Source organism: Propithecus coquereli, unplaced genomic scaffold, assembly GCF_000956105.1.
Source record: "Propithecus coquereli isolate 6110/MARCELLA unplaced genomic scaffold, Pcoq_1.0 Scaffold1143, whole genome shotgun sequence".
NCBI lineage: Eukaryota > Metazoa > Chordata > Mammalia > Primates > Indriidae > Propithecus > Propithecus coquereli.
In genome coordinates, this window is record NW_012135448.1 from 52,304 (window position 1) to 73,342 (window position 21,039).

The following is a 21,039-nucleotide window of genomic DNA, read 5'->3' on the forward strand; positions in this document are numbered from 1 at the left end:
GGGGCTCACAAAGCCCCCCAAACCTGTTCTCAGTCCCTGGACCCCAGGTGGAGCCCCCGATAGATGGTGTGTCTCAGGTTTGCGCTGTTTGGAGACTCGATCCCGCCGGGTTGGCTACTGAAGCCCATCCCCCTGCTACCAAGTAGCCCGGAGCTCTCAGCCCTCCTGGGCACCCCCACCCTGTGAGCACATCTTTGTCTTGGGCCCCCAGCCCCCTCCACCTCTGGACAGACGTCCAGACACCCAGAGGTGGCCATCTGCGCTCCCAGGCTCCTGGCTTCCGGGGGTGGCGGGGAGGAGGGCAGCGCTGGCGCTGGCTTCGCTCTGCCCGGCGGGGCACACACAGTTAATCCTCAGCGGCTGCTGTTTGGCTAAAATGCGCTGGGAGCTCCTCCGCCGCTCACATCTGGCTGGGGTTTGCTCTTTACACGTTGGCCCCGCTTTCTTCGCCTCTTCCTTTACTTTCGAGAAACTGCGTTTCCGCTTCTGGCCAAAGAGACCTCGGAGATAAAGGTGCCGGGAGGGGCCGGCTGCTGCCTGCACCTCCCCTACCCCCTCTTCTGCGCCTTCTTCCCTGAGGACTTTTTCCCTGCTCTGTCGCCTTCGACAAGTCTGTGCTTCCCCAGACCTGACCGGGAGGAGGCTCGGCCGGGAGATGCTCTAAGAGGCGGCGGCAAGGACTCGGCTGGTAGCCGGGCTGGACGGAGGTAGGTGGCCCCGCAGGCAGGATGCAGCTGGGAGGGACCCAGCCGCTCCTGCTCCTGCCTTCGTGGCTTCAGCCGGTGGCCAGGGCAGGGCTGAGCAGACACCTTCGCCAGCATGGCCAGTGGGAGGGGCCGGGCTGGCAGTTGTGGCCAAGGGGCAGCAGGACCAGGAGTTTCAGGGAAAGCCTTGCGCCCCGTCCAGGCTAACTCCCCTTCCTCAGGCTAGGTGCCACGGAGGGATCCCCCATCTCCCTCCTTGACCGTGGAGGAGGCGGGCTCTTCTGCAGACGGACACTGTCAGGAAAAATTGTTACCCCCGAGTTCTGTGGGGTGTTATGTTGCTTCCCTCTTCTCTGGTGCCTTTCTGAGGGTGAGGAAGGGAAGCGCATGGCACCCATGGCCGTCCCTGCACCTAGTGGGATCCCCTCGCCCCACCCGGTATCACCTAGACCACCCGAGAGCCAGGTCTGTCCGGTCCCGTACGTGGCCAACTCCTGGGCCCTGCGCAGCGTAGGAAACGTTGACTTTGGCCCCCACATCTAACAGCCTTGGTGTTCCGGCTGGGCAGGAAAAAACAGTGTTCCTTCCTGGGGACCTCCTGGGAAGTGAAGCTGCCTGTGTCACTGAGAGTGGCCCTGGTCTGGGGCTGGAGTCGCTGAGCCGCCCGCAGCCTCCGGACAGTGCATGTGGACACACAGCTCACCACGCAGCCTCAGGGGCATCTCCCGGCACAGGTGTGGTCCCCACCTGCTGGCCTGCACTGCTTCCCGGCCCTGGAGAGCCTGCGTGTCTTCTGGCCCCTCCGTGTGCCTCAGGCTCTCACGGGTGTCCTGGCCCACTCGTGCCTGGGAGGAGGGAGGAAGCTCCCTGTGACCTGGCTCTGCTGCTCTGTCTCACCTCGCTTCTAGGAATGGAGGCGACAGACACACTGGGAGCGCTCTCTTTCTGCGCTTTGCAATTGAGAAATGCCTTGAGAAACTGTGTTTTCCCCACCACTAGCTACTTCCCGGGTCCCCGGGGAGCGTGTGACGTCCTTAGACGCTGCTCAGCCTTTGCTTTTTATAGTACAGGAAAGTACATGCTCCCCGGCGGCTGTGCAGCCCTGTGAGTACTGTCACAAACAGAACAGACGCACTTGACCCTTGTGTATGCGGGGAGGGTCAGTACGTTCCCCACGAGGCCTGCTCGGCGGCGTCCTGCTAACCTGAGAGGAGGAGGCACAGGCAGGGAGACCGGGGTGGGGGGTTGGGGGGGGATGTTGGGGGAGGGGAGCAGAGGGCCGAGGACCTCTAGACCTATAGAGCTGGGCAGGTAGGTGCCCGTGACCCGAGGACACTCACGTCGGCAATGACAATCACAACGTCAGCCACAGACCCGTGTGTTTTCTGCGTGGCAGGAGCTGAGAAAATGTTGATGCTCAACAGTTCTTTAGAGGGAGCTCTCAGAAACTCTGGAGAGCTGAGAGCTGGAAAGCTCAGAGCGGCTCACGACTTGCCTGAGGTCGCAGAGCAGGTGGGTGGCAGACCCAAGACGCAAATCTGTGTCTTCGCACCCAGAGACTGTGCTTTTAACATCCCCACCCCTGCTGGGGACACTGAGCCCAGCTCCCCAAGCTTCTCGCTTCCTCTTCCCAGCTGCCAACAGAGGATGCCCCGCGGCAGGAAGGACACAGGTCTGCTGCACAGGGGCTCTCACCTTCTCCACCCCGCTCCCTCTTCCCCTGCTGCCATCTCGAGTCCCAGTGATGCCAAGGAAGGTGCTCCCGTGGGCAGCAGTTCGGGGAGGACTTGGGTGGGCCCTGTGCAGCCGCAGGACGCAGCGGCCCCTCTGGGGCAGGTGCAGCCAGGCAGCAGGGCACTGTCCCCAGTGGGAGCGGAGAAAGCCCACGCGTCCCGGGAAGGGGACGGCTCATTCCTGGGATAGACCCTCCCTGGTCGGGGCAACCAGCACAGCATAACTTTTTCGGAACATGCTCCTTTCTGTTGTTCTTCCTGGTGCCTTCCTCCCAGCTGTAATTAGCATGACTCATAAACCAAATATTCTGGCATTGAACTTCATCCATCAAAACAAAGATGAAAAGAATATCATAGATACAGTCAGGCTGCAGGGACACGAGCTTCCCGTGTGTGTGGTGTCCTCGGGGGTCAGGCCCTCCTGTGGGTCCCTGTCCCTGGGCCTGGGGGGCTGAGGCTCTAGGGCCTGAGGGGAGGGGTGGGGTGAAGGCACCAGAAGGGCAGGAACACCAGAAGGTTCCCTATAGTCCCCACGCTCTGCTGACCACCTGAGGCCAACTATGCCTGACAACCGCCTTCCCAGGAGGGAGATGGCCCTTCCGGAAGCCGTGTCCTCTCCTTGTCCTCAGAGCCCCGGACACATTCGGGTGGGGCAGTGGCCTCCGAGACTCTCTACCTCGGTGGCTTAACTACCTCGTGGGCCGAGGGTTGCTACTTCCCCTGTTTCACCTGCTGACATCTGGCTTCTGCTAGGGTCAGGTGTCCAGGCAGCTCTCTGGGCAGGACCCCACCATCTCCCTGACCCCTCCCCGCAGGGCGAGAAGTCACCTGCACACTTTACAGAGCAGTCTGCAGAACAGCAGCTGCAGCTCTCCCGGGCAGCCTGGCGCCCGTCTCCTGGGCCTGGGGCTCACAAGGCCCTGCCCAGGGGTCTGCGCCAGGGTCCTGGCTCGGGAGGCCAGTCCCGAGCTTAAGCAGGGCGTGCAGAGCAGGTCCACCTGCCCTCTCCCTCCTCCTGAGCCCCGGGGTGAGATGCTGGAACGGTGCTCTGCGGCCTCTGCCTGGTGGGGAGGGGCAGGTGGTGTGAGGGGCCTGGGGGGCCTTGTGTACCCTTCCCTTTGAGGGAGCTTTACCGCTGGGTCCTTGTCAAGGTCACAGCCGCGTGGTGCTTGTGCTTGGGCGCCCTGAGTGGCTCTCTGCACATCAGCGCCCCCTTGCCCAGGCTCAATCCCCAGAACCAAGCTGGGTATGCAAATGTGGCTCAAAGTGGGTGGTCTCTGGAAGGGGCACTGGAGACGCCCCCAACCCCCACCACCCACTGTCCCTGTCCTGCCTCTGAGGCCTCTGGAGTCAACCCCTTCTGCAGCCCTGGGCAGGGCTGGCCCGGAGCTACAGGCCATCCCCCGACGCCCGCCCGTCTTGCATGGCCGTGGGGCGGCTGTGGGACTGACCACTTCCCTGGTGCCTGCAGGAACTTTCAGTGGGACCAGGGGAAGCCGAAGGCGGCAGGAAGGAGACGGGCTGGCTGGGTTGGGGAGGGAAGAGGCAGACAGGCGCTGGGGCGTGGGGAAACGAAGTGCTTGGTGCCCTGTGCTGGGCTGAACCTTGCTCTTGGCCACTGCTAAAGCCACACTTGGTGGTGTGCCCCGAACCCTCACCTCGGGTTGCAGCCCCTCCCCGGTGGGACGTCTGGTTACCAGCTGCCCTCTGCCGGGGACCAGGAAAGGAAGGGACCTCACTTGGGACGGCGGCCAGCCCTGGGTGGGTTTGAGATGGGCTGGGCCCTGCGACTCTGCCCCGCGGTTTCCGGCGCTGGTCTTCAGAGCTGGGCAACGCTTGGCCCGGTCTCCTTATGAAGAGTCTAAAGTAAGAGTGGGAGGGTCTGGGCGGGTGTGGGGTGACCATGGGCTCCAGGGACTTCCGGCAGTCAGGGTAGAAGGTGCACCTTGCCCCAGGAAGGTGTCTCTGCAAAGGCCAGAGCCTCGGTCCTGTGAGTCCTGCCTGCGCGGTGCTCGACCGCAGATCCCTCTGCGCCCCAGGGCTCAGGTCTGTGTCTGCTGTTGGCGGGTGTTGGGGGTGAGGGGGGACCGTCTGCCCCCGGCACCACGGCTCTTCCCTCCCTCCTTTAGAGCTCGCCACTGTGCCGCTCTTGCTCCACCCTACAAAAGCAATGTCCTAAAAATGCACGTCCAATGGGCCACACTGCCCAAGCCCCTCACATTTTAAAGTGATTCTGTGTCTACATCCAAAGAAATTAAAGGCCAGTGGTGGGGTTTAAGATGCCAGCAGCCTGGCCCAGGGAGATTGTAGCACCCTGCATCCGTGAGGAGAGCTACGGATTCGCTGGTGCCCGCACTGTGCCAGGCGCGTGGCGGGCGCTCAGTGATTGTCGAATAAGCGAATGCATAGGCTCGCGGGTGCATATGGTCCTCAAAGCCAAGGGCTGCAGCTGCTATTCCAGCTGTAACCCCAGAAGTGAACCAGATGGGCGCCCTAAGCCTGAGTCTGGGGTAGGAATGGCTGCCGGACCCTGGTTTGGCAGGAGGAACCTGTGCTGTCTGGCACCTTTCTGGAGCCGCCCCCACCCGCCCCGGCCGGGTGCAGTGGGTTGTGTTTTGCTGTCAGACGTACCTGGCCTAACGCGCGGTCCAGCACTTCCCGCCATGGGACCTGGGGCAAGTGGCTTCATCACTCTGAGCTTAGCAGGTGCCGAAGTCCACGTTCGCAAGGCTGTGTCGGAAGGAACCTCCAGTAAATGATGGGGATCCTCCTGGTCCTCGAAGTCACCTGGTCATTGCACATCGCTCACAGAGAGGGGATTGGGGACCTGGCCCCCTTTCCTTCTGTTTCACATCTGCAGCCGCCAGCTCCACTCAGGAAGCCTCTGTCAGCAGCAAGGGCCACCCACAAGTGGTATGGCAAAGACAGAACGAATCCCCTGTGGCCAGGAAACGTTCTCCCCGGCTTGCCCGGCTGTGGTGCTGCTTCTCTGGGCCCCCTGTGCTGTGTCCTCCCTGGCCTAACACGTCCCCTGCCACAACCTCCAGAGAGTCTGCTGCCCACGGGAAGGGCTGCACCTCCGTGTGTCCCCTGATGAGCGCGCACAGCAGGCTCTCCGCACACACCTGCTGAGCGAGTGAGTAGAACAGGAGACTCTGGCTCGAGGTCACTCTCTATTCCACACTGTCCCGCCGCAGCCGCGGGTTTGCCGTGGCATCGCCAACCCCGCCGCCCCACTCTACTTTTCTATGCGTAGAGTGGAGTTTCCTGGAACAAACAAGATGCTCCCTGAGTCCCCAGAGTGGGCTTATTTGTCATTTCTCTAAGTGGAAAATAATGTGCACTTACTGTGAAACAAAGATGTGACTGTTACAGGGAAGGGAACGGAGGAGCCAAAGTAAGACAATGCCAGGCGTCGTGTTTGCATCTCCGCGGACCGTCGCCGTGGGCAGCAGCCGTGTGGGTGGCCTCGAGCATGTGCGTGCGTGTCCCTGTGCCTGTGCGTGTTTTCAACCTGCGTTTGCACTCGTCGCTGCTTTATGAACATCTTTGCGTGTCAATAAACATCCGCATGTTTACGGAGGCTGCTGCCGGCTGAACCTGCCCCCACCCCAAGTATTCTTTCTTTAGGTGCCTTCGGACAGGGCATGTGTCTTTGGGTCTCCCGTAACCCCCCCACCAATGGCTCAGTTCACCACCCTATCAGCAACCTCGTTTTTCCCGTTTTCCATCGTGCGGGTGCACCGTGACGTATTCACCTGGACCATCTTCCTGGACAGCCGGTGGTTTGCGACCCTGGCTGACGGCAGCAGCGGGTTCCACTGTCTTGTTGAAGCCACAGACTTTCTGAGTCAGACAAGAGGAGCATTTGTGGAGAGGACAGCTGCATGCCGCACGAGGACCCAGCATTCTGGTGACACTTACTGGTGTCTCCTTCTCCCCGCACCCCGAGTTAGAGAGAGGCCTGAGCGGCTGGCAGCCACGGCGTGTGCTCGCCGGACTGACTGAGGTGAGGGTGGGGTCGTGTTGAAAGTTAGACCTACATGATGGAGATGAGAACTGGCTCCCACTTTCCAGGAGCTCGGGGTCTGCGGGGACTGGACAAGGAAACCAGCGATCGTAGACCTGGGTGCTGGGGGAGGGGCACCTCCAGCAGACTGGGGCTTCCAGAAGCTTCCTGGAGGAGGTGGCATCAGTCTGGGCTCTGAAGAACACACGGATGGAGAAGGTGACAGGAGAAGGGGGCGTCCAGACAGAGGAAGGAGCGTGTGCAGGAGGATGAGACCTCAGGTGACTTGTGTTGGGCCTGAGAGTGGCTCCGGGGCTGGGGCAAAGGATATGTGGCCAGGGCGAGAGCCGGATGGCGGAGCCCGCGGCTCGCCCGCTTCCTTTACACAGGATGGCGTTCAGATTTGCATTTTTAAAAGCTGCCTCTGGAAACAGCATGGAAGACAGATGGGAGGCGAGTGGTGTGGGAGAGGAGGCCTGCAGGGGCCGGTGAGGGCTGAGGCGCGGCAGGCACGGACATCCGGCCGGAGCCCTGGGGGACGGCGCAGTCTCTCGCCCAGCTGCGGCCGCCCCGGGAGAAGCAAGCATGGTGAGGATGGGGAGGAGGGTGACCGAACTGGGGGTTCGGGGCCTATGCCAGAGCAAAGGGGGTGTTCAGCAGGCGGCTGCCCACACGGGTCTGGACCAGCACTGCCCAGTGGAACCCCCAGAGATAGCGAAAGGTCCCAACAGCTGTGCTGTCCAATATGGTGGCCACTAGCCACACGCGCACTTAGAATGTGGCTCTTGTGGCCGAGAATCGGGTGTCTTATGTGGTTTAACTGTTTGAAATGGCCCCACGTGGCCAGTGGCAACTGTATTGACTTAAACCTTTGCGGGCCTAGGACTGGCCGGTCAGGCCAGGGGCGGGGAAGTGGCCTGGGGCGCCGCGCAGGCAGGAAGAGGGTTTGGAGCAGGAGGAGCTGAGTGCGGGGAAGCAGCTGTCTTTAGGGGGAGATCAGGAAGGATGAACCCCCGGAGACAGCGTGGGCCAAACCCCGAGGCAAGGAAGAGGGTTTAAAGCTCTCACGAGGGAAGATCACAGAACAGTGCTTGGACCTGAGAGGTCGCCGTGGTCTCAGTGAGCGCTGGCCGGGCGGGACCAGGCAGCGGGAGGACCAATGGGAGGCTGAACTCAATTTTACTCTTGACCTAGAAGCCACTGGGCTTGGGACAAAGTCCTATCGTATACTGGCCTCCTCAGGAGATACCTGGAAGCTGCTGGCGTTGTCTGGACACGAGACAGCCAAGCAGAGATGTCTGTGCTGCGTGTCGGGGCCGGGTGTGGCAGGGTACCAGCCACGGACTCCCAGGTTCTAGCCTCCCTCTGTCTTGGGAGCGGTCAGACCCCGAGGGTGTCGCTGCTGCTGGTGCTGGGGAGTGGGCCGTGGGCCAGGCCACCTGCAGAGCAGGCTCGCGGCACCAGCTGTCAGTGCCTCTTCTCTCTCGCGCTTCTCAGCGCGGGGCAAGCCTGCCGCCCGAGGCGCCACAGCTGGGAGGTGATCTGAGGACAGCTGCTCCACTCAAGGAAAGCTTTGTTCCCACTGGAGGCCGGCTGGCCAGGTGCCCCAGAGGCCTGCTGCCTGGCAGCCCACGTGGCCTCCTGGTCTGCAGAGCTTGGGCAAAAATTTAGAGCAAGTCCACTCTCCCCCCAGGTGAGCCCTTCGTGGCCAAGGTGTAGCTGCTTCAGGAGAGGAGGGAGACGTTTTAAGATGAGATGAATTCTTGGCCTCTTTCACCGTTTGGTCCTAAGCCAGCTGTTACGCCCATCCAGGGAAAAGGAAACCTTTGCTTATTAACTAGCAAGTAGCCCTGGCACAGCCTGTCCTCACCCCTGGGCTAGAGCTTTGGAGGTAACCAAATAAACCCCCCAAACCTTAAAAAGCAAATCCTTCCTCTCCAAGACAGAGAGCAGCTTCTTGGGAAAGGGAGAGAGGGAGGCTGAGAGAGGAGCTGGCACCACGGTGTCTGCGTCTCTCATGAAAGCCACTGCTCACCTCCACCTGGCCAGAGTTCCTTCGGTAAGGGACCCCCTCCACCACTGCCGCTGCCCCACACGGTCGGGGGAAGGGGGAGGGCCCAAGACCAGCTGGCGCTGCCCAGTTGCAGAAGGGGACATTAGATATGAAACAGGCATATACTGTGACAGTGGCTTCTGGGGGTGGCCAGGGCTGTGAGCAGATGTCAGCGTCAGAAGGTCACAGTGGCCATGAGGGTCAGAAGAACGCCCCAGTGTGGCACCTTCCTCTTTCTCGGTGCCCCGGTATCTGAATCCTCTTGCAGTATCCGAGGGCTCTGACTTCTCGGCAGGAGATCCTACCGGACGTCAGCGCCGAGGGCGGGCGGACTCGGGGCTCCTGTTCTGGTTGAGAGGATACTGGGGGGCAAAGGTGGCAGGAAGAGGTGCCGGGAAGGGGTGGTGATGGCTGAGGGATGGTTGCTGCTGTGCCGAGACATCCAGGTTTCGATGCTGAGCTAGACCTGGAAGCCGTTAGGTGTGGGATAAAGTCCCATTGTATGTCAAGCTTCCTCGGGAGATGCATGTAAAATTTTGGGGTAATTTCCAGGCCCTAGAAAAGCCAGACAAGGATGTTTGTCTTGGGTGGGTTGAGGTCTGGGAGACAGCCAGAGCCCCTGGAGAGCATCTGATGCAGGCTCAGGGCAGAGAGGGGAGAGGACCCCAAGAGCTATTAAAGAGGGCTGGTGGCGGATTAGAGGTGGCGGATGCAGGAGAAGAAAGCGTCTAAATGACTCCCAGATTTCTGGCCTGCTGTTTGCTCGCAGTTCCTCCTCCCTCCCCCAACTTCATTTTAATCTAGAGCAGAGCTGTCCCATAGAACTTGCTGCAGCGATGTGAAGTTCTCTGCTGTACCTTCCAACGTGGTGACCAGTAGCAAGTGGGGCTCTTGAAATGTGGCTAGTGCGGCCGAGGAACTGAGTTTTGAATTATATTTTTTTTAATTAATTTAATTTTAAATAGCCACACGTGACCAGTGGCTGATGCATTGGACAGCACAGGGCTAGGGCGTTACCTGCTTACCGTTTCGATCGAACGTTTGTGGTTCTGTCTTGAGCTGTGATCGGGTACCTGTGTGTTTCCTTCACTAGACTGTTATATTCTTGAGGTCAGGGAGTATATTTAATTTATGGTTGAATCACTTCCTCCCAAAGCTCTTGCACAATGCCGTGCGAATCACGGGCATTCGGCAAACAAGGCCTGGTTAGATCGGCAGCAGAGAGCACAGCTTGGACTTGTCTTCCGAGGCTCCTTCCAACCGAAGGAGATTATAGGCTTCTTGCCTCCAGAGCCGCTCACCCAGTGAGGATTAAAGAAGGAAATCAGTGTTTACAAAATGCCTTCGTCAAATGGCACTGGGCTGGGTGGAGCAGCGGCACAGAACGCAGGCACGGTCCCAGAGCTGCAGGTGTCCGCTGTCAATGCACGGCACGGTGACGCGGAAGTGAGGCCGAAATAGAACAGGACCAATTTAAAACGAATACAGGGAAACCTGGATGTGTGCACGAATAGTTTCTCCTTAAAGGATGCACCGCAGGTCCATATGAGGTCAGGGAAGGGATAAAAATTACTAACAGGGAATGTTCTCAGCCTTCCTGCCCTCCTCCGGGTCCTGCCTCCCACCTCCTGTAAAGGGGGATTCAGTCTCGTTGTGGGGAGGTTGGGGTGGAGGTGGGTGGGGTGGGCTGGGGAGGGGGTGCCGCAGCGCCGCAGGTCCCCGGGGGCACGGTGGGAGAAAACAGCCCGTAGAGCTACTGTGGGGTTTGGCTCTTACTCACAGGGTTTGGGAAAGGCAAGTACAGAACCTGAGTCATGTTGGATTTGTCTTCACTGGCTTTGACCGCAGCCCGGTTAGGAGACCGGGCCGTGTGGGTCCAGGCCCAGGAGGATCGCACACCATTGGTCAGGATGTCGGGGGCCACATCCCTGGACGCGCCTCCGCTGGTGCAGCACATTCTTCCAAATGACCTCATGGGGGCAAAACCTCACCCCGTGTAGGGGACTTCATTTTGCTGGAAATCGCTAAAGATGACCTGCAGCCAAGTTCGGTTAGATATTGGGCAATCCTGTTGTTGCCCAAAAGTGACTAAAATGATCATAATGTCATGATGCTGACTTTGCTGGAGGATTTGGTAAAGTGGTTCTTAAGGTCTTTTCAATGAAGGAAAGATTTCAGTCTGGGTTTGCTTTGGCTCCAAAGAGGAGGCTCTAGAGAAAAGCCCCCATAGCCCAGCCGCCCTTTCCCGCCGGCCTGAGCCCCTGGCTCTCTGCCGGGCGGCTCACACCCCTCCTGAGAATGCATCGCCCTAACCCAGCTGCTCCTGGCCCCGTCTCTGCAGACCAAAATCCCTGTGGAAAATCCCTTTTCCAGGCTGGAAAGAGACACAGCGACATGCAGAAGTGTGCTTCCATCGGGGCGGAGCGCCGGCTCTTAGCTGGGGGCAAATTGCGCCCCGGGCAGAGATATATGGCAATGTCTGGAGACACTGTGGGTCGTCACAACCGGGCGGGGCGGTGGTGCTAATGACATCTAGTTGGTAGAGTCCAGGGGTACAGCTAAGCATCCTCCGAAGCCCAGGCCAGCCCCCTGCCTGAATGTCAGTAGTGCCAAGGTGGAGAAGTCCCGGGTAGAATAATCCAAGGTAGCTTTTTACTTATTTTGTTGTTACTTTCCAACTTTTCTAAAAATGAATAATATATTATTTGGATTCGGAAGAAAAATGCTTAAAGAACGGAAAGCCTCTTTTCCTTTTAACTGGTACAGGCTTGGCACTAGAAAGGAAAAAAAAAGAGTAATTATTAAGGCGCCAAGGAAAAAACAGAGGAAATACAGAAATAGAGAAATAAACAAATTTAGAGAAATTCAATTTGACAAATATTTGTTGAGCATCAAAGTTCAGGGTGCCGCAGGACGCTTGGCTACCCCAGGCCTGGAGGAGGTCGCGCACAGTGCGCTGGGTAGAATCTCACAGGCCAAACAAAACTCTGCAGCATGAGACAATATGAAAAACAAAATCGAAAAAGAGGGAGGGAGTGTTCCCCCCGTTGAGGGGTCTGGGAAGCTTCAGGAAGAAGCTTGAGCTGGGTCTTGCCAGCAAGGTGGGGAGGGTCTTGTTGTCATCTGAAGTCAGCCCACCTGAGTTCAAATGTAGCCACCCTGCTTAAAAACTGGACAGTCTAAGGCTAAGTGGCCTCTCTAAATGGTCTCATGTAAAAATTGGGTACAATGATGAATGAATATTGTCTCCTTAAAGCAGTCACCGCAGGTCCTTATGAGGCCTGTGAGGGGGTACAGATGATTACTGAGGACATGTTCCCAAACCCACCCCTAACTTACAGGGTTACACGGACTGTTTGAAAGGATACCCGACACCTAGCACGGTGCCCGGTGCAGCTGTCGCTGTCGGCCTGGTCATCGGTAGGAGAGAGGAGAAAGGGTGCCCCTGGCCAAGGAAGAAGTACGCAGGCAGGTGGGCAGGTGTCGCGAGTTGGGGGACAGTGGTGGCTGGAACCTGGTGCTCTGAAGTGTGGTCGGCAGACCAGCAGCTCTGGCAGTGCCTGGGGGCTTTGTGAAGGTGCAGACCCCTCAGGGCCCTGCCCGGCCTTGCTGAACAGGAAGCAGCAGGTGTCCCCAGGTGTGCACATTTCAGGTTGAGCGGCAGGGCGGGAACACGGAGGGAGTGCCGTGAGGTCCAGCTGAAGAGTGGGGCCGGATTGGGGGGCTGCTCGTGCCGTGCCCGGGGCTGGGGAGATGGCAGATGGATGGGTAGGGAACGTAGATGGGTATTTGTCTTGGGGGCGGGCTGGGGGCCACAGAGAAGACCCGGCGGAGGCATGCATGGCAGGGAAGGAGAGAGATTCGGGGAAGCCTGCCTCTCCCCACTCCTGCCCCGAGGCCCCACGCTCTCACTCTCCCACGGTGGGAGGTTTCCCACCTCCGGACCGCAGGCTGCCCGGGGAAGCAAGTGGGCTGTTTTGCCTGTTTTAAGCCCAAGCACAGCGCCCTAACAGGCCCATTGGGAGCCCCCAGTGGACACTTCTTTCTAGAAGGACCACCTCAACACTGGACGAAGAGGGTCCTGTCCCAAGCACTTGCCGAAAGCGCTGTGAGCGAGAGACAGGGGGTTGCGAGCACCGTGACCCCGGGCCGGGCTGGGCCGGGCTGGGCATGTCCTGAATTAGATGCTGAAAACACTGGCGCGCCCCCTGGTGGCCAGAAAGCAGCTTGTGCCACCCCCCCTTCCCACTCACCTGCCACCTCTGAAGGACTGCGACAATGAGCCAGTGTTGCCTAGCGCTAAGGGACAGTGATCGCGCAAGACTCACTTGGGGTTTTGCTCATTGTCCTAAGAGGGATGGTGAGCGATTATCCATGGGGCCAGCGGCTGATGGACTCTCCTTCCTGAGAGGCTGGGTGGGTACAGACAGTGCCTTGCTCAGCGACACCAGCCTGGTGGGCCGAGGCTCTGGGGAGAGAGTTTGCATGTGCATGTGTGTGTGTGTGCATGTGCATGTGAGAGTGTGTGTGCACATGTGTGTGCATGTGAGGTGCATGTGCATTTGTGTGTGCATGTGAGTGTGTGTGAGTGTGTGCATCTGACTATGTGCATGTGAGTGTGCACGTGAGTGCGTATGTGTGCATGTGAGTGTGTGCATGCGAATGTGTGCATGTGAGAGTGTGTGCATGTGTGTGCGCACGTGTGTGTGCATGTGTGTGTGTGTACGTGTGCCTGTAAGTGCGTTGCGGGTGTGTGCATGTGTGATGCGTGTGTGTGTGTGTGTGTGTGTGTGGTTGTTCTCCTAGAGGAGTGTGGCGGAAGCATCTCGCAGTGATGAGTGGCTAGGTGAGCACCTCAGGCTCCCGGCGGTTTTTCTGCAGAGTCCCTCCTAACCTGGCACCTTCCCCATGTGTCCCCTTCCCACCAGGGCCCGGCAGGAAGATGGGCTCTCCTGGATGGGGACTTGCGCTGGTGTGCTGCCTGCTACTGGCCTTTGCCTGTGGCCCGGCCCTGAGCCTGGTGCCCCGTGTGCAGCAGGAACAGCCGGAGCAGGAGGGGACCACGGAGCCGCCTCCCCCGCTGGACCACACTGACAGGTGAGGGCTGTGAGGTGTGACTGCGGGGGCTCCGGCTCTGGCCGGGTTGAGCCTGGGGCTCAGGGGCCCCCGGGAGGCTGGTTCACTGTGAGACGTTGGGAGCAAAGGCCAAAGCTGAGAAGCAGCCCATGTGGACACCGGCCCTGGGGGCGGACGAGCCTGTCCTCCTTTCAGCGACTTGGGTGCCTTATCGGAAACTGCGCACAGCAACCCAGCCTCATCCCACGCCTAGGGGAGGGCGGTTTTCAGCCACATCCTCAAATCAAGAGCAGCCCTGCTTTCAGTTTGTCTTTCCATCCGCACTTTGTCCCTCGGGAGTGTCTGCTGGGGTTCTAGGCACCACTCGGAGGCAGGGACCGGGACGAGCGTCCCTAGGAGAGACCTGCCCTCAACCGGCACGTCTCATCCTCCCTCTGCACGGGAGGACTGGTGGGACCGGGCAGGCTGAGTGTTGGCTTTCCTCAGACAGTTGCGAAGGACGCGGACGGCGCCTGCCTTTGCATCTGTGGCCTGCAGCGACATGTAGACTCCAGGCCACTTGGGCTATTTCACAGGGACACACAAAATGCTTAGGGCTGCTCATCAGACTGCCACTCACCCATGTGAGGTCCCAGAGACCTGGATGACAGCTCAAGGCTGGCTTTGAGTCTCTTTAGTATTTTGAGCATCCGGCTGGCTCGATTCTCGAGAATTCAAGCTATCTTTGGAACACTGTGGAATTGGACAGGATTTGGGGCACAGCCGCACCATTCCTTTCTTTCTTCTTCCCCTTCCTGTTTGCACGGAGTGCCTGCTATCGGCCAGGCAGCCCGCCAGGCTGGAAACACACGAGAGGCACCGTCCTCGCCTCCGGGGACTCCGAGGCCTCGAGGGAGACAGACACACATGATGCGTGCAGTGCAGTGGGCTCCCCGGGACGGGTGTGACCACGACGCCGGGGGTGGGGGCTGGAGAGGGAGGGTCGGGGAGACTAAGAGGACCGAACTGGGTCTCAGAGGACACCTGAGGACCTCCCAGGTGCCCGGGAGCCAGATGGTGGGTGCAGAGGTGTGGCTGGTGGTGTCAGGGCCGGGGGCAGTTTGGGGCAGTGGAGCCGGTGCCGGGGCTGCAGGGTGGGAGGGCAGCCGAGCCCGGAGGCAGCTGAGTCTAGTGGGGGAGGGTCTCACCTGCACTTCATGCTGTAGGAAACCAGGGGAGTCGTGGAGAGAGCGTTCTAGAAAGAATGCTGGAGGGAGGTGGCAGAGGGGAGGAGTTGGAGAAAGATGGATTCCAAGGGTGCTCTGGAAATGGTGATGGGAATGGTGACGTGCTCCGGAGATGGTAAGGGCCAAGGGCCCAGTTCTGGAGGTAGTGAGGGGTGAGCACGGGGGCTCAGGACTGGAGGTGGTGAGGCCAGGGGAGCCCGGGATGAGGCTGAATTTAGGCTCCGCCCTGGACAGCCGGTGATCATGCTAGAAACAGCGTCTGGAAAGAGGAAGCTCCGGAAGCGAAGGGACGGGCACAGGGATTTCAGTTTTGGGCACGTGACGTCGTGGGGCCTGTTGAGTCCCTAGATGGAGACTTCCGGTGAGAAGTTTGTGCACGTCGAGGTCTGGGGCTTAGGAGAGAGGTAGGCGTGGCAGTGTTCATCTGGGGTCCTGGGCTCATGGCTGAACTCGGGGCACACACATCCACCTCCTGGACCGTCTGGGGTGCACAAGTGGGACTCGATAGGGAGCTGGCCCACGCAGAGGGACTCTGCTGTCACTGAGCTGGGTGGTCACAGCTCTAGAGCCAGGGCAGGAAAAGCCACAAGCCGGACAGCACGGTGCAACGCGGCGAGCTGCCGCGCGGGGGTAGCAGGGAGCTGTCACCATCCCTCCTGCCAGCGAGCTGGGCCTTCCAGCGTCGGCTGGAGACTTTATAGGCTCGGCTGCTGCAGGTCAAAGGAATCCTAAAGATCAAGTTGAACTCTGTCATTTACCAACAAGTCAGCTTAATACATCATTTTCTGGAATCACAGATGTGTGACAGGGAGTCACAGCTTCGTCCTGCGTCATCGGAAGACCCTCCCCTGGAGGTGCAGATTTCTCCAAGCAGCCTCTGCCCCGCACAGCCCTAAGTCATTGCTGTTTGTGTTGTTAGTGTTTCGGCGACCATGACGGCTGTTAACCAAGGGCAGGGGGCTCTTTCCGAAGTTCCATTTAAGACCCCAGGGTTTGCCGCGAGCCAAGGTTCACACGGAGCCTTGCACGGCAGGCGAGGGAGGGAGTTCGTGGTTTTCACTGTGACACTTTGTCCCCTCAGGGCGGAAGAAAAACATGAAAAATATAGCCCCAGCCAGGGCGAGGAGCTGCCCACTTCCCAGTGCTTCCGCTGCTGCGACCCCGCCACCCCCCTGTACCAGGCGGCCCCGGTGCCCCAGATTAACATCACCATCCTGAAAGGTCAGACCCTGCGAGGACTGGCGCAGGGGACCTCCCTGGGGGCGAGACAGAGGCAGGTGGGGCTGGGCGGGGGCAGGGCAGGCTGCTGTCGTCCAGAGAGGGGGACAGAGGAATTCTGGTTTTGAGGCTCCAGCCGCTTTCCAAGAGGAGGGCTCGTGAAGGGCGCAGAGGACCGAGAACGGGAGAGGGAGCCCAAGGGCTGCCTGGGGCCTCCTCCCTCCACCTGCACGTGGACTTCAGGCTTCTGTGTCCTTCGTCTCAAGGCTCGGTGTCCCCACCCGCTCGCCATGGCCCGGCACACAGCAGATAACCCTGCACAGCCCCGGGAAATCTGAGTGGGACGCTTGCAATCCGGATCCTGAGCCCAGTCCCCACATCTGCAGTTCATTTGCTCAGAGTGAGCCGTGGGCCTGGCCGCGGAGCCTGTTGCTTTTGGACAAACCCATGTGTTCCCTGTTCTTTGCCAGAGCTCTCCAGAAGGAAAAAAAAAAATTATTGCTTCTGGATGAGAATAGAACAGTCCCTGAGATCATGTGTTTGCTGGATCAGTTTGGGGGTTACAGTACCCTGGTGCCAGGATGGGGGACCTCACACGGGGGCGGGGGCAGGAGCGAGGCTCGCCAGGTCAGGGCTGTGACACCGCATCAGGATGGCGCCCAGGGCAAGGGGGCGCAGCCCAGGCATGGCGTGACACTGAATCTCTCACTCGATGTCACGTGTGTTCCTCTTCCTTTTAGGCGAGAAGGGTGACCGCGGGGATCGCGGCCTCCAGGGAAAATACGGCAAAACCGGCTCAGCGGGCGCCAGGGGCCACATTGGACCCAAAGGGCAGAAAGGTTCCATGGGGGCGCCCGGGGACCGGTGCAAGAACCACTACGCCGCCTTCTCCGTGGGCCGGAAGAAGCCCCTGCACAGCAACGAATACTACCAGACGGTGGTCTTCGACACGGAGTTCGTGAACCTCTACAGCCACTTCAACATGTTCACAGGCAAGTTCTACTGCTACGTGCCTGGCATCTACTTCTTCAGCCTCAACGTGCACACCTGGAACCAGAAGGAGACGTACCTGCACATCATGAAGAACGGGGAGGAGGTGGTGATCCTATACGCCCAGGTGAGCGACCGCAGCATCATGCAGAGCCAGAGCCTCATGCTGGAGCTGCGCGAGCAGGACGAGGTGTGGGTGCGCCTCTTCCGGGGCGAGCGCGAGAACGCCATCTTCAGCGACGAGTTCGACACCTACATCACCTTCAGCGGCTACTTGGTCAAGCACGCCGCAGAGCCCTAGCAGGCGGCCACCCCTGCCGCGCCGCCAGAGGCTGCCCCGACCCCTGCCCCCGCGCTGTGCAGACCCCAGGGCCCGGCACCAGCTGGCCCCATCGCCTCTCCCCCATCGCGACTTCCTTGGCCTCTGCGATCCCCGCTTCGGCATCCACCCAGACGCCCTCCACGGGACGGACGGGCAGCCAGATCTCGCCGCTGCTCCGCAGAGAGCTGACGGCAGATGAAATCACCAGGGCGGGGTGCCTGTGAGGACAGTCAGGGGGACCTCTGGCTCCCCTCTGTGCACACGTCCTCAAGTGACCTCGCGTGGCGGCAGGGTGTCCCAGAGCATAGCACCCCTGCCCCTTCCCTGGAAATAATTAGGCAAATTCTAAAGGTCTCGAAAGGAGCAAAGTAAACCATGGAGGAAAAAGCAGAGCAAAGCGTTATTTCTGTCTGTCCGGCCAGCTGCTGGCTCCCGAGGGAGGGTCCTTCTTGCTGGAGGTCGCACGAGGCTCTGTCCAAGAGATCTAAGGTGGAAGCCATAGGGCCTCCAGGAAACCACGTCTGGCTTAATTCTTTTAGGCCACATATGAGCCTTCTTTGGGGATAGCTGGACCCATGTCCATGTCTTGGCGACGTCCCCGTGGCCTTGCCCAAGGGCTCAGCTGGTCCTTTCTGAGCCACAACAGTGAGGGCATTGGGGCTGGGGCAGCAAGTGTCAGCCCCCCAGAGGGACAGCCACGCCCTCCGCTGTTGGCTCTGAGCTGAGCTCTGGGCTCCCGACAGCGGCTGGGGACCTCAGGGACCCCCAGACCTGCAGATGTTTCTATGAGGAGCAAAGCCCCCGGTACACCCAGGCACGGTGCTGCTCCACGCCCCACGCCAGCTCAAGCCCTGGTGGGGTCTCCATGCCTGCCGCCCTGTTCCTCCTCCACACGCAGCAGCCACGGAGGGCCCTGGCCGGTGGTTCTGTTTTCTGTCAACGCCGCTCACGCCGCGCAGGGCCCCGTTTCCTCCGGGGTTCAGCCTCCCGGGCTCCGCGTCCGCTGTCTTGCTTTGCAGCCAGGCCGCTGGCACCGTTCAGGTCCCCACCGCCCCTGCCCAGGCAACACAGGAGGGGCTTTCTCGGGTCCCAGAGCAGGGGCAGCCAGAGGGGTGCTGGAAGGCTCCTGTGAGCCTCAGTCCCGAAACCAGAGTAGAAGGGAGACGCGTCCCGACACTGGGTGGGGACTCACTCCCAGGCGGTGGGTGTCGGAGAGGCGGTGGCCGCCCCCCCCAGCTCTTTCAGGACCTCTGGAGCGGGCTGCTGCGTCTGATTGGTGCCCTGGCCCTGCCTCGGCAGCGGGCGGCCCTGGCGTTCCCTGACCTGCAGGACCCCACGGCCCGACCCCACCGTGCCAGGCCCGAGACCCTATGCGGAATTTCCTCCTGCCGCCTGGTGATCCCTGGTTTTGACTGACTCCTCTTCCCTCTCTGGGCCGGGGGGGCTCTGGGGTCCTCACGCATGTCCCTCTCTCTAGTGGACTTCTGCTGGTCAGACCAAAGCTGTCCCCTCGGGTGCGCCCACCGCGAGCAGAGTGCCACCCGCCGCTTGAGCTCCCTGGTGCTCCTTCCGGAAAACATTAAACTCGGAATGGTGTTTTTCAGCATCCTGGCCTCGTCCGTTTGTGCCCTGAACCAAATCCTCTTCCTTTCCTCCTGTCCATCCGCGCCCACCCTGCCTGTCTTCATACTTGGGACACGCGAGGACACCCTCGTTCCCCGCAGGGTGCCGGGAGGGGCTGGTGGCTTGTGAGCGGTGGCGGGAGGCAGGGACCGCGGTCCGGGAGAAGCAGGGACCAGGGAGGCAGGAACTCGGCCACGGCTCCGCAGCCCGGATAACTGTACTTACTTCCTGGGGCTGCCAGACAAGCCCCACAAACTGGGTGGCTTAAAACAACGGAGATTTATCCTCCCACAGATCTGGAGGCCAGATGTGGGAAATCAAGGTGTCGGCAGGGCTGTGCTTCCTCGGAAGGTTCCAGGGGAGGGTCCTTCCGTGTCTCTTCCCACTCCTGGGGGCCCTGGGCGTCCCCAGCTCGGGCCTGTGTCACCCCAGCCTCTGCATCCATCTCCCTGTGGCTTCTCCTCTGTCTCAAATGTTCTTCTCCTTCTCCTACGAGAACACCAGTCACTGGGTTGAGGGCCCACCTAAACCCAGCACAGTCTCTTCTCGAGATTCTTAACTTAGTTATATTTGCAGAGACTGTTTCCTAATAAGGCCACATTCACAGGTACCAGACTTAGACTCGTCTTTTTTGGGGATACGTTTCACCCCACTGCAGTGGTGTATGGGCTCGAGCACACCCTTCAACAGCCCCTTTATGCCCCAGCGGTGCAGGGCAGATGCTCCTTCCTCTCTCCGTCACTTGCCAACCCGGTTAGCAGCCAGGCCCTTCTCCAACTGCCAGGGGCAGGACAGAAGCTGCCTCGCTCCCTCTGGTGCCAGCAGGCTGGCAAACAGCCGCTCTCCTCCCTTTGCCTGGGCCTGGGTGACCCACGTGGTCCTGCTCAGGCTTGGCTGGGGCCGGACTCTGTGATCTGCTCTCTGCAGGACAAAGAGCGGGCCCCCTCCTCTACAGAGCTGAGGCCTCTCGGCAGAGGACGGGCTTTTTTCTGTGCGGAGGGTCGGAGGGTGCAGGGGCTGAGTGCCTTTCCAAGGTGTCTGGCAGGGACCAGTCAGCTTTTCCAGGGACAGAGTCACGTGGACCACGTAGCAGGGCCGGCCCAACCTCTTCTGATGCCCTCCCTCTTTGGACTCCTTCTGCCCCCGTCCTTCCAGGCTGGCCTGACGCTCTGCTCACTCCTCCTCCACTCTTGCTCCTGCTTTGCAGCAGACCACGTGCCAGGCCTGGGGGCAGAAGGACAAATAAGACGTGGTCCTTGCCTTCCCGAGGATTTCCCCAGGATTCTGACTGTGGTGCGACACAGAGGCCAGCCTCCTCCAAATTGCACATTTGGTACTAAAAGTGACCTGCTCCACCTGCTGCCTTCCCCAGGCAGTTTACCTTGACAGGGCCTTTTCCCTGTTTCCTGTCCCCAGCTAGTGAGAAATTGGCTAACTGTCTCCGGCATGGACTTGGAAAACTCAGTTGTAATACAAATATCAGTGTTTTAGAAAAAAAAAAAAGACTTAGAAATGGCTGATGACTCAGCCAGAGGAAAGGATTGCTTACATTAGTTTATATTAAGACTTTCCGGAGTCTCTGTGGCCAGGGCTGGGGGTAAGACGGGTGCTGTCTACACTGGTCCTCAGGGACTGTTTTCTGTAGGGTTCGCTGCGGGAACACGAGAGCGTGATAACAAGCTGGTTTTCTTGGGCCACAGCAACTGGGATAACACGAGACATTCTTGCCCAGGTCCTGAAAAACAGAAAATAAATAAAACGAGATGTTGCCACATGCACAAGAGTGGAGTTGGGCCCCTATCTCACACCGTATATAAAAATTAATTCAAAATAGATCAAAGGCCAAAATACAAGAGCTGAAACTGCAAAATTCTTAGAAGCAACCCTGGGCATAAATCTTCATGACCTCGCGTTAGGCAATTGTTTCTTAGTTATGACACCAAAAGCACAAGCAACAAAAGAAAAAAAAAAATAAATTGCACAGCAACAAAATTTTAGACTTCTGTGTGTAAAGGACACCAGGAAGAAAGCGAAAGTACAATGCGCCGAATGGGAGAAAATATTTGCAAATCATGTATCTGATCA

At 59.5% G+C, this 21,039-nt stretch overlaps 1 protein-coding gene across 1 annotated transcript; it reads left to right on the forward strand.

The window, feature by feature from the left end:
* Positions 1-431: 431 nt before the first annotated feature.
* On the forward strand, positions 432-19,212 carry C1QTNF1 (C1q and tumor necrosis factor related protein 1). The gene is made up of 4 exons (XM_012657279.1): positions 432-707; positions 13,428-13,596; positions 15,883-16,022; positions 16,760-19,212. The coding sequence occupies exons 2-4, from the start codon at positions 13,442-13,444 to the stop codon at positions 17,308-17,310; spliced, it is 846 nt and encodes a 281-aa protein (XP_012512733.1). The 5' UTR covers positions 432-707; positions 13,428-13,441; the 3' UTR covers positions 17,311-19,212.
* Positions 19,213-21,039: the final 1,827 nt, after the last annotated feature.

Bases quoted from the DNA above. Each gene is read 5' to 3' on its own strand.
- C1QTNF1 (XM_012657279.1), top strand. From the start codon at position 13,442: ATGGGCTCTCCTGGATGGGGACTTGCGCTGGTGTGCTGCCTGCTACTG. The intron at 13,597-15,882 runs GTGAGGGCTGTG...TTGTCCCCTCAG, and splicing joins CCGCTGGACCACACTGACAG to GGCGGAAGAAAAACATGAAA. The intron at 16,023-16,759 runs GTCAGACCCTGC...TCTTCCTTTTAG, and splicing joins TAACATCACCATCCTGAAAG to GCGAGAAGGGTGACCGCGGG.